At 36.4% G+C, this 12712-nt stretch overlaps 3 protein-coding genes and 1 pseudogene across 4 annotated transcripts; 2 read left to right on the top strand and 2 right to left on the bottom strand.

Annotated features, from left to right (window-relative positions):
* Window positions 1-25: 25 nt before the first annotated feature.
* LOC107890756 (putative pentatricopeptide repeat-containing protein At3g49142) lies at window positions 26-3642 on the top strand. The gene has a single exon (XM_041101101.1). The coding sequence runs from the start codon at window positions 169-171 to the stop codon at window positions 2194-2196; it is 2028 nt and encodes a 675-aa protein (XP_040957035.1). The 5' UTR covers window positions 26-168; the 3' UTR covers window positions 2197-3642.
* Window positions 2782-3174, bottom strand: LOC107890757 (late embryogenesis abundant protein At1g64065). Its single transcript, XM_041100244.1, has one exon. It carries the CDS (start codon window positions 3172-3174, stop codon window positions 2782-2784), a length of 393 nt encoding a protein of 130 aa, XP_040956178.1.
* A 515-nt stretch (window positions 3643-4157) lies between the features above and the next one.
* LOC107890754 (UDP-glycosyltransferase 88B1-like) lies at window positions 4158-5931 on the top strand (annotated as a pseudogene).
* Window positions 5932-7132: 1201 nt separating this feature from the next.
* LOC107890753 (uncharacterized) lies at window positions 7133-11024 on the bottom strand. 2 transcript variants are annotated; one of them, XM_016815282.2, is made up of 9 exons: window positions 10512-11024; window positions 10198-10292; window positions 10035-10114; window positions 9717-9758; window positions 9496-9623; window positions 9165-9345; window positions 8526-8701; window positions 7753-7959; window positions 7133-7662 (listed from the first exon to the last, which is right to left on the bottom strand). In XM_016815282.2, exons 1-9 carry the CDS (start codon window positions 10877-10879, stop codon window positions 7368-7370), a joined length of 1572 nt encoding a protein of 523 aa, XP_016670771.2. In that variant the 5' UTR covers window positions 10880-11024; the 3' UTR covers window positions 7133-7367. The 2 variants fall into 2 exon arrangements, with proteins under 2 accessions (XP_016670771.2, XP_016670772.2); XM_016815283.2 differs by lacking the exons at window positions 9165-9345; window positions 9496-9623 and having other exon boundaries at window positions 10512-10988.
* Window positions 11025-12712: the final 1688 nt, after the last annotated feature.

Here is a 12712-nt window from a genome sequence, read left to right as displayed (position 1 = left end):
GGAATAAGAGTTTTTTCTTCTTCTTCTTATTATTAGTAGTATTTTGTTTTGGGGATCTGACCAACATTCTCAAACCTTACCTCCTCTGACATCAATTCTCGTATAAGTCTGCCTAATTAGGAACCGCTGGGACCAAAAAGCTAGCATTTCAAAAATCCACACTTGCTAATGAGAGCCATTACTCCTCATTGCCGCCATTTCTCAACTGCCAAGCAACTAAAAGACTTTGCTTCATCATCATCAACCCCGAAACCTCAACCTATTCTCAATGAAGATTTTTGCGGTAAAATATTGGACCAATACCCAGATATCAGAACGTTAAGAAAGCTCCATTCCAAGATATTCAATGACCAACATCTTCGCTTCAACCCATCTATAGCCATCAAATTAATGAGAGGTTATGCAGCTTGCGGGGAACCAAAAGTCACACGCCACATATTCGATGAAATTACTGAAAAGAACATCGTTTTCTTTAACGTCATGATGAGAAGCTATGTAAACAACCGTTGCTATCACGATGCTCTTCTTATATTCAGAGAATTATCTACTCATGGTTTCAGCCTTGATCACTATACTTACCCTTGTGCCTTAAAGGCATGTTCGGGGTCTGATAATTTGCGGGTCGGTTTGCAAATCCATAGTTCTGTGGTTAAAGTTGGTCTGGACTTGAATCTTTTTATAGGGAATGCGCTGGTTGCTATGTATTCGAAGTGTAAATGTTTGGTCCAAGCACGGCGAGCTTTCAATCAAATGCCTATCAGAGATGTTGTTTCTTGGAATTCAATGGTTTCTGGATACGCCCAAAATGAATGTTTTGATAAAGCATTGGATGTTTGTAGGGAAATGGAGTTATTGCGGATACAACCCGATGCTGGGACTATGTCCAGCCTATTACCAGCAGTGACCAACACTTCCTCTGATAATATTTTGTATGTTAAAGAAATGTTTTGGAAGTTGGCTAAAAAAAGTGTGGTTTCTTGGAATGTGATGATTTCGGTTTTTGTGAACAATTCATTGTCAAGTGAAGCTGCCGATTTGTATTCACGTATGGAGGCATACGGGATCAAACCAGATTCTTTTACCATTGCTAGTATCCTTCCTGCTTGTGGTGATCTTTCGGCTATTTTTCTTGGAAGACGAATTCATGAATATATCGATAGGAAGAAACTCCTTCCAAATTTGGCACTGGAGAATGCATTGATTGACATGTATGCAAAGTGTGGATGCTTAAAAGAAGCAAAGGCAGTGTTTGATCAGATGAATTTTCGGGATATTGTGTCATGGACTTCTATGATCTCAGCTTATGGGATGAGTGGCCAAGGTTACAATGCTGTGGCCCTTTTCTCTAAAATGCAGAACTTGGGTCTGACTCCAGATTCTATTGCATTTGTCTCAGTTCTTTCGGCTTGTAGCCATGCGGGGTTACTGGACCAAGGGTGGTATTTCTTTAACTTGATGACGGACCAGCATAAGATTGTTCCGAGGGTAGAACATTTTTCTTGTATGGTAGACTTACTTGGACGTTCCGGGCAAGTAGAGGAAGCCTATAATTTCATCAGAAAGATGCCAATAGAACCTACTGAGAGGATATGGGGAACCTTGTTGGGTGCCTGTTGGATGCACTCTAACATGAATATTGGACTCCTCGCTGCTGATCATCTTTTTCGATTGGCACCCGAGCCATCTGGTTATTATGTCTTGTTATCGAACATATATGCGAAGGCTGGTAGATGGGAAGATGTTACAACTGTTAGATCAATCATGAAGAGCAAAGGGATCAAGAAAATGGCTGGTGCTAGCAATACTGAGATCAACAATCAGGTTTATACCTTTCTTGCTGGTGATCAGTCACATCCACAGTCAAAGGACATCTACGAAAAATTAGACTTTCTGGTGGGGAAGATGAAAGAGGCCGGTTATGTCCCAGAAACTCGGTCCGCACTTCATGATGTTGAGGAGGAAGATAAGGAAGGTCACCTGGCTGTTCACAGTGAGAAGTTGGCTATTGTGTTTGCCATTTTAAATACTAAATCAGGGACACCTATTCGAATCACCAAGAATCTCCGTATCTGCAGGGATTGCCATATTGCTGCTAAGCTCATTTCACAGATCACTGAACGTGAAATCATAGTCAGGGATACTTATAGGTTTCATCATTTCCAGAAAGGTGTTTGCTCATGTGGAGATTACTGGTGAATCAATTTTGGAAAACCGCTGCTGAATTCGCATCATACGGGAATATAAGCAACAGAGATCCGTTGTCCATCATTTGATTGGATCTGGCACGACATAGTTGTATGTTGGTCTTGACACTACAGGCTGCCAGTGCTGCCATTTGTACCCAAAAGTCTCTAAGTGGCCAGGTTCAAAATCTGTTTATCTTGAGAGGTAGGTGGTGAGTGGTGTTATATATGCGTCATATAGTTTAAAAAGCTGGGAATGAGTTTATGCTTAGTTAATTTATTCACCAATACTTCCTTGTCCTATATTCTGGTATGAAATATCAGATATGGACAGTTTTTTTAAACAACACTTCTCATTAGTGATAAACAAGGCTGGAGCCTTGCGTGTAACCAAAATACATGTCTTCGCTACTTTTTTGATTTGGTTTGAAAAATAATTTCAATACAACTTGTTTATGCTTGTAATGTTACCTAGTTTTAGATAAGCCTCAACGCAGTGAGAATACTGTAGTAAAGTAACGATATTGCAAAGCTCGACTTCATTGGCAGTTGATGTCTTGGACAACTCTGGTCTCCATGTTGAGTAGCATGGCGCAACTCATTTCTGCAGATTCTTTTTCTTGATCAATTTCATCAACTGCACTTTCCCACTCAATTTGGAATGGCATGTCAGTGCCACAAACCCTGCTTTAATATCATTTTCCAAGCTTGAATTATTGGGTATATTGTTTGAGTTCAATTCCACTGTCACATTCATCTTCTTTGTGGATCTTGCCTTACTTCTTCCTCTTGCAACAAATGCTTCCCCAACTCCAACTCCCCCGTAATCGAACCAAATGGTGGTGTTGTCGAATTTGAAGTGGCCAAAATTTGTGTTCTTGACAGCAACTTGGGCGCTGAGTTTCATGTTGAAGGAAACAGGGGTGGGGGCCGCCGTGAGATCCTCGACGGTGACAGAGGTGAGCCAGAACTTGGGGTTCTTGATACGCATCACTGTAAGTTAAAAAACCAAGATGACAATAGTCTGGAAAATGGCGAAAGCTGCTGCGTATACCACCAATTTCATGCGTTTCTTTCGCTTCAGCTCCTTGGATGCCTCTGGAGCTGACTCCGTTCCTGTCTTTCGCTGTTCGTAACTTTGCCCCGCCATTGCTATATTGTCAAAGGAAAAGGGTACTGTTCTTTCTTCGTGTTGACTCTTGGAGTTCTCCAATGGAAATTCAAAGAGAGTTAGCTGAGATTGAGGGATTCGTAATATGAACTCCATGTGTATATATATATATAGCCAACTTCCTGTTGTTAGTGTATGCGTTGTGTGAAACAGTTAGAAAAGTTAGAAACCAGAATCCAAGTCTTTAGTTGCTGTAACAATGTAGGTAATTGCTTCTATTTTGTCAGACCAAATATTCCACATTGTATATTTACATAAAATTAAAAAAAAATGTTGAAAAAGTCTAAATCTGGTGCATTTTACACAAGTGAGGTGTCCTTATATTTGAGATTTCATATTATTTAAATCATGTTGATCCAAATTTATTCCAATTATTAATGTAGTTATAAAATTATTTATTGTAGTTATATGCTTTCTCGGTGACAATAAAAAATAGAAAAAATCTGAATTGGAATAACCGACAAACCAAGCCTGCAAAAAGAACAACTCAACAGAATACAGCACAATGAACACCAACAGTAGGAAAACGTCAAAGAAGAACATCTATGACTAGGGCATCTGCCACACAATGCTTTTCTCGCAGGGCATGGAAAAACTGTATGTCTATAATCTCCGTCGCCAATCATTTACTGATTGCTTGGTTATTGAAAGCTTAATTTTTTTTTTGTTAGGGTTCAATTAAAATTTTCATTTTTAGTTTCAGTGAAATCATTTACAAATTTACATCTTTTGTTGTCAAAAAGAATAAATAAATTAGCATACTTTCAACATTCAAATTTGATTGTAAAGCTTAAAACAAATCATATAAGATCATTTTGGTGACCTTAAATTTAAATAAATTTCAATGTCAAAATAACAAAAATAAAAATACTAACTTCTTTTTATGAAAATTAAATAAACATTTTAATTTCCTTCAACTGTAAAAATTAGAAAAGAAAATTGATACTTGGGAATATATCAAAGGCAACTTGGGCATTGGCTGAAATTTAGTATTTATTTTGGTTTTTGGTAAAGCTATGGAGGCCATAGTACTGTATCCATCACCAGGCATGGGGCATCTCATATCCACGGTGGAGCTAGGCAAAGCTTATTCTAACCCACCATCCATCCTTCACCCTCATCATCCTCATAACCACCCCGCCATTTAAAGTAGGCTCCACCGCTTCATATATCGCCGCCTTCTTAGCCACCACCCCTTCCATCTCCTTCCACCAACTCCCTCCAATCCCTCTAGACCCGGCTTCTTACGACTCCCCCGACGCCCTCACCAGCGACCTCGTCAATCTCAACAACGTCCATGTCCAAGTTGCCCTCACTTCCACCCTTCGCTCCCTCATCATCGATCTCTTCTGCTATCCAGCTCTTGAAATCGCCGCCCATCTTGGTATCCCAGCTTACAATTTCTTCACTTCAAACGCCAGTTGCCTCGCTCTTTACCTTCACTTACCTAGTATTTATCGAAACACAACGGACAACTTCAAGGATGTCGACACTGTTTTTCACCTCCCTTGCTTGCCTCCCACCACTTTAAACCATTTACCAGATACGACGCTTTTAAAAAACACCATAGAATGCGATTTCTTGATTAACTGCACCGCCCATTTGGCGAAATCAGCTGGTAATATTATCAACACATTCGAGACACTTGAGCCCAAGGTCGTCAAAGCCTTATCTCTAGGTTTCTCAATTCCAGATGGTCCAAATCAAACTCAAACGCCTCAAATTTCTGCGTCGGACCGCTGATTGATACGCATCGTAATGGAAATGGCGATGAAGGAGAAGAGTGTTTGAAGGAGAAGCGTGGTGTTCGTGTGTTTTGGTAGCATGGGGTTGTTTTCCAAGGACCAAATGATGGAAATAGCTGTTGGATTAGAGAGAAGCGGCCAAAGGTTCTTGTGGGTGGTGAGTAATCCTCCTCCCAATAACAATAAACAGGGTTTCTCCAAAGGTTCTCACCCATCCTTGGAAGGTTTCTTGGACCGCACTAGTGACGGAGGGCTCGTCCTCAAGGCATGGGCACCGCAGGTGGCGGTGTTGGTCATGACTCGGTGGGCGGGTTTGTGACTCACTGCGGATGGAACTCGGTACTGGAATCCATTTGCACTGGTGTGCCGATGGTTGCATGGCTACTTTATGCGGAACAAAAGTTGAACAAAATACTGTTATTGGAGGAATTGAAGCTGGCTTTGCCTGTTAATGAGTCAGAGAATGGGTTGGTTAGCGCGGAGGGGTAGAGAAGCGAGTCAGAGAGTTAATGGAAACGGAATGAGGCAGCGGCGGCACGTAGTCAGGGTGGAAAACCCATATTTCGAATTAAAGAGCCAATTTCCGAAGAGCTCTTATCAAATTTTCATTATTCTTAGTTGAAAAAACAACTAAAGAAAATGAAGCTGAAGATTTATTATTAAAATCTATTTTATATAGAGAATGGGATGAATTTTAGTTAGAATTCATGGATAGAAAGGAGATAAACAATCTTCTTGATATCGTTCAATATTTTATTCATAAAGGGAAAAACAATTCTATTATGAATAAAGTATTTAGAATATATATGTATAATAAAGCTAGGAAAGTATTACCGGTAGAAGTATTTACAAAAATAAATGAGGTAATTTGCAAACAGCAAATTCAATTTCAAAAAAATTTTTCAGAATATTTTCTACAAGCATATGTTTTTACTGATTATTTAGATAATGAATTTCCTACTTTAAAATACAGACTTGATCATGAACTATTTGATATAACTAATATTGAATGGGATTTTACTAAAGAAATAATTGTGCAAAATCTCTCTTTTCATTTTTTAAAAGATTTTTCAACTATTGTAAAGTCTATTTTACAAAACATCATAAACAATGATGATTTTTATTACTATTTTCATATCAATATCAGTAGTCTAATTGGTATAGCTGAACAAGAAAAATTTTATCAGCCGTACCAAATTTGGATTATTAAAAAGATGATTGGACACCTCCAATTATCTGCTGTTAATGAAGATAAATAATATTTGTCAAAAACAATTGACAAATGTTATAATAAATTTGAAAATTATCAAGTCCAAACAAGATTAGAATTTTTATCACAAGCTTATTATCTTCTCCATGATGAAGTCTACAAACTATGGACGGATGGAAAAAGAATATTGGCATTTCCAAATGAAAACATCCAGGAGGAAAGAAATAAAGAATCTGTGAAGCTATTAAAAAAGATTGCTGAAATAGAGATAGAAGAATTTCCATCTCACATCAAATATACATGGGAGATGTGAAACTCACCACCAAGACTCTCATCAGATTCTTTACATTTAGATGAGATTGAAGAAATGAATCTCAATAATATGCAAGAAGGTTGATGTCAACAACGATAGCAACCAGAAATCCACATACCAACAAAAAGTTTGGCAAAGTGGACGTCATCATTATAGAAGCAACCATTGATGATGCAAACATCCAACAAAGACAAAAAGTCTTAATCATCATTAAAACAATGATGATGTAAGAAGTGACAAAAACAGCTATAACACAAGCAGTGACAACAGCAGTCATAAATGCAAGCATGACACATGGAAACACCCATAGCCATGCAAAAAGACATGAAACGTGGAAGCAATCACATCCACAAAGAAATCGAGTACTTATCAGAAACACTGTTCGGGATTCAAAATACAATTGTATAGATTACCGTAATTTAGCATTATTATTAGACGAAACATGTTGGATTAGAGGGGAAAGCCAATAATGCTTATTTTGTCATGCAAAGAATTAATTACCCACATACATCCCTTTAAGCTTATAACTATTTATTTATTCATTTTATTACAATGGAGGCCACGTTGAATACTTGCGGATAATTGCATCAACTAAGCTCTGTAATCGACTTTGACTATATCCTTTACACACCTTACGTGAAAGCAAGCAACATAATCTCAATACGATCTGTCAAAATATAAACATTGCTAATTTACGATTTTTATTTACCTAGTTCGAAAAGAAATTCGATTTGGATGAGCATCTTCAGTTCTTTCCAACTTGAAACCATCGTGCCGAATCTGTCTTTGCCAAGCCTGAATGGTAATCGCCCACATTTGCAACAAATAGCGGATCTCTATTTTCGACTTTTAACTTGTTAATCTCACTGTCACTCCTACTTCCCTCTTCAGTGCTCTCCAACTCTCTTATTAGATCGTCCATAGTATTATTCAAACTAGACTCGCTCATTTGTCCATCTCCAGTTGAGATGCCAACCATTGTGATCTTCGGAAGCAAGGGGTTAGCTTGAAAGTGTTGCCTTTTGCATTCCTTTGATGGGCTTTACATTCAAAAAGGACAAAAGATCAGTTTAATAAGTAAGGATTAATGATAAAAAAGACATTTATATGAACAATCAATATGGTGGTACCTTGCATCAGATTTCTTTCTAGGTTTTCTTTCATGTTTCAACCATGGAAGACTAAACCAATCTCCGAGAGGAAACCTGAAATCTTGTCTCTGTCCATCATTGGCATTAGCATTATCAACAAATTTGAGCTCTGTCATGTTGCTATGTGTTTCAGGGCTGGAGAGGTAAGTGGCTGGCTCTGAGGCTCTAAGAAACGAAGAAGCACTCCTGCAACAGTGTAAACATTGCATCAAAACCTATTTTCTCTGTCTCTCCGTTTTTCTTGAAGTACCTGAGTCAGAAACCCATTTTAACACATATTTGGACATGAGGATATGAACCTCCTTGGACCCTCCAAGTACATGGAAATCTTAAAGAAAGAATTAAACATACTCATATCAGGAGATATATCTCATGTCCAACGCTCGTACCCAACTCCAAGCACCATAGATAAAAACAGAAACAATAAGACCTAGCTCCATTGTATTTTTGACATTTCGACATTTAAAATATGAAAAAAAAAGGATCGACTGTCTAGTTCTGATGTACATAAGAGGAAAGTTTATTTAATCAATAAGAAAAATAGGACCAGTTTCACTGCAAATATTACAAATATTTGTAGGAAAAATCAACTTTATTTAACCATTCAAGCCTCAGCAAGTATAAACTGTAAAGACATTCTATTTTTAAAGAATTCTTTTTTCTTTTCAAGAAGTCAAGGAAAACATACATCAGTACTGTAAATGTTTAACATCACTGTGTGACAAAAAGAGTCAAAGTGGCATATGGTTTACCTTCTCTCAAATGAATCAACCATATAAGGAAATTTTGGTTGAATGCCCATGGCTTTTCGCAACCACCTATTACCTAGGAGTACCTTATCTACAGCATAGAAAAGCTGAATCTCGGTGGCCTTTGAAATGACACTCAAAGGTATGGCAGGAGGAACCTCATCCAGAAATTCTTGAACCTGTGAGATAAAATAATAACACAGCAGTCAGCAGTCACACAAATAACAACCCAACATTATTGTTATACGCAAATATTAAACAAAGTGCATTCTAAATTGCCTCCTCTATCTCTAAGAAGTCTATTTTGATTGCATTTATGGTATAATACATGCAGTAGACTCTTTTGACAAGCATACACTTTAGCAAACAAAAAGGGAAAACCGAAAGTTGTACATCTTTTTGGCAAATACTATACTAAATCCCAAAAAGACTGCATCTGTTTCTCACAAGGCTCCAAATTTTGAACATAAGGCAAAAAGATAGACCTAAAAATTTTCACTATCCCAACTATCCCACAACGTTTCAAAAACCATAACAACTGAACTATTTGATAATCCCCACATTCCATTTGCTTCAATCACTGCCATTTAACACTTTTAACTTTCTATATAATGCAAAACTTGAGAGTAACAAATCCGTAACCTCTGGAGGCTCCCACATGCTATCTTCAATTTCTTCAATCACTTCAGCTGATAAGTTATCATCAACTACATCTTTTCGGCGTTCTATGTGCCGATTTTGAATCAAACTACGGAAATGCTGATCAACGGACTCTTCCAGAATATCATCCAGCATGTTTTTATCAAAGAAGTAAGGAGTATACCTGATGGACAAAACAGTGAGCTAGACAAGCATCAAAAACCCTAACTCAGCTACTTAAAGATATCTGCATTCCTAGATATGAGAACTTGACGGAAACTCTATGCAATCAAAATATACAACACTTCGATAGAAAGAGAACCAAAGAACAGACCACTTAACCCCATCGGTAGTAACTATTGCAATATCCAAGTTTTGAGCACCGAAAACAGGAACACCATCAACCTTTCTCTTTCCATCACTTTGTGGAATTTTCTTAAGAATTTTGTTGGCAGCCTTTACCTGTGAATACAACAGATGTTTTCTTCATAAAGAAAATCTTGACATACCATAAGAACAATTTTTATATAGCAAATGCTTACAATTAGATGGTACCTGTTTTTCATTTGGAACAAACTGAAATAAGTGAGGGTTTTCCTGTAGAGGGATTATTATACGTGTTAAAATTCAGAAAATATTTGGTTGGAAAACCCACCACAGTATTGGAAGTCATACATTATATACTACTAGTGGACTAATAGAAGTTACTCCAACAAACCAAAGCATATCCAAAGTTTCCAAACCATTGACAAGTGACAAATTGTAACATGATTAGATGTTTGATTCTCGATGTTAAAGCAATAGGAGTCAACCAACGAAAATTAACATCCAATAGACACGAAGGGACACAAAGTTGAATCAATTTAACTTTACCTTGAAGTGGTCATATGCCAAATCAAGACGACAAGCACCCACCACCCCACTCGGAATATTAAGTCGCTTGACATAATTAACTAAAAGAAAAACAATACATCATCTTATAAGACTGCAATTTCTTTCCAACCAAAAGCTAAACTGGGCGGCAAAAAACCCATACCTGCATCACCTAAATCTATAAAGAAGCGAAAAAAAGGGCCATTCCTTTCACTCGTAGTAATGTTTGTAAATATCTTCTTAAGCCACTCCGGTGTTCTAAACATCAATGGATATAAAAAGAACTTAAATTCAAGCAAAACAGAAGCAATTTCTTATATGAATTTACAGTTCTTGACAAAGACTTGCATTTAAAAGAATAACATCTGAGATTCAAATCATTCATCAAGAAATGGTGTTGAGCAAAATACATGTACCAATGATGAAAAATTATCAAATTCTATCAATCTCAAAGCTAAGATTAATTGAAGAAGAGACCTTTTAGAAATAAAGGGAATATTGAAGTGAGTTGAAATAGCCATAAGACCAGTCCCAGAAAGATCGCACATGCTAAAGACTCGGCCAACAAAGGCGGGGCCACCACTCTTGCCAGCGGAATTGAGTCCCGAAATCCTAACTGTTGATGGGAAGCCAGAGCTTGACTCGGCCGAAGACACTCCCTTGATTGCGGATTTGGAAGATATGGAGTTGGGCAGATTTGACTCTAAAGGCGAGTCTGCGAATGGAAGGCACGGCGGCGTTTGGGGAGTGGAGAAGTGAGAGAAGAGAGACGTGGTGGTGGTGCGGAAGAAGTTGGTGACGTTGCGACGGAGTTGGTGGTGCGGGGGATCCGTCGGTAAGCCCATGATATTTTGGTCTCCAATTCAGGCTTTGTGATCGTCGATTGGCTCGACAGAAGAAGGCGCCTTTGCGACCTTCTTGTTGTTTGAGACGAGTGATAACTGATAAAGGAAAATAGGATTACTTATAATTTATTTATAGGTAATCTACAATTTAAGTAACTTCTAATATTATTTTATTTAAGGTGGAGCTGTTCATATGCTGGGCTGGGCTCAACTGAAAATTTAGACTCATTTCCTAGGTTTGGGCTCGGTTCAGCCTGAAAAATTTTATCAAAGTCCAATCTGGATAAAGTACTAAAAATCGGGCTCAGCCTGACCTGTCAGTATTAATTTTTTATATATATTTTAAATATATATAATACATCAAAAATATTAAAAATATTAAAATAAATATTTTTCAACAAATTGAAAATAAATTTTAAAAAATATGTATACTTAAATAACACTAATATAGATATAACTTAACAAGCAAATGCCTCTAAAATAATAACAAAATTAACAAATGCCTTTAAAATAATAACAAAATTAACAATATAATAAGTTTTATACAATATCCAAACAATAACAACAAAATAGTAGCAATATAATAGTAAAATGATAGCAAAATATAAAGAAAACAACAAGAAAATAACATTTAAAAACAACAAAAAAAAATTTTGTCATTTAGTGAATTTGGGTCAGGCCGGGCCTAGGCCAAAAATGCCTTACTCGAGGCTCGACCTATTTTTTAAACGAGCCTTATTTTTTGGTCAAGCCCATTTTTCGGGTCTATATTTTTGTCCAAACCCTTTCACATTTTGGGCGGGCCTTCCGACCGGGTCGAGTTGCCCGACCCATGAATAGGTCTAATTTCAAGCATTCAATATTCTTTTTTAAAACCATTTAATTAATTTTTTAAATATTATGTTTTAATTACAGTAATTAAAGTATAATGATTTTTTACTTAAATCATATTATATATATAATATAAATAATAAAGTACAAAATTATACAACGATAATAAGTAGCTTATCAGTTTTTTTAAAAGATAAATTTTATTTTTTAATTGATATCATTGTAATTTAATTAAGTGATAAATAACTTAAAATAATATATATTATTGATAATTAATTGATATTACATTTAATCAAAATTTAACTCAATTGTATAATTTAAAAGAATAAGAACCCTCTTATAAAAAATATTATTGATAAAATTTTATTTGTTATTCATAATTAATTAATATTAATTATTGGTTGAATTCAACTTCAATCTAATTATATAGTTAAAGTAAATCAGAACTGTTATATAAAAGGTAAAATAATTTTTAATTGTCAATTTAATATTATAATGAATATTAAAATATATTTTTGTGGATTCAAAAACTTTTTAAAACTCGTAATTTATATATTTATATATTATGTATTATAGACATGGATATATATTATAATAAAAATAAATAAATTAGTCTAAATAAATAAATTATAGATTAGTGGACATTGAATGGGGTTGAATGTGGCCCACTAAGGGTGGGTTTGGATGAGCGATTGGGTGCGGTGCGGTGCGTTTAGTTTACTTTTTGTCTCACGCTACAGTATCGCTACAGTATCTAATCTCACCGCCACCGCTGTTTTTACACTAACCGCAGGTAAACGCACTACCCATCCAAAATCACCTTAACTCATTGGATCGGGTACAACCCAGCTCGTCTATTATCCAACGTCAGTATAAATAACCACCATTTCTTTAGGTTTTAAAGGTCGTTGCTTCTCTGCTGTTCCGGCTCCTGCAAGAAAATCGTAAAATGACTTATTTCGCCTTTGCTCTTCACTTCGTACCTATGGTACGTTCTCTTTA

Source organism: Gossypium hirsutum, chromosome D09 (genome assembly GCF_007990345.1).
Source record: "Gossypium hirsutum isolate 1008001.06 chromosome D09, Gossypium_hirsutum_v2.1, whole genome shotgun sequence".
Classification (NCBI taxonomy): domain Eukaryota; kingdom Viridiplantae; phylum Streptophyta; class Magnoliopsida; order Malvales; family Malvaceae; genus Gossypium; species Gossypium hirsutum.
Note: the sequence above shows the minus strand (reverse complement) of the source record. Positions and strands in the feature narration are given on the sequence as shown.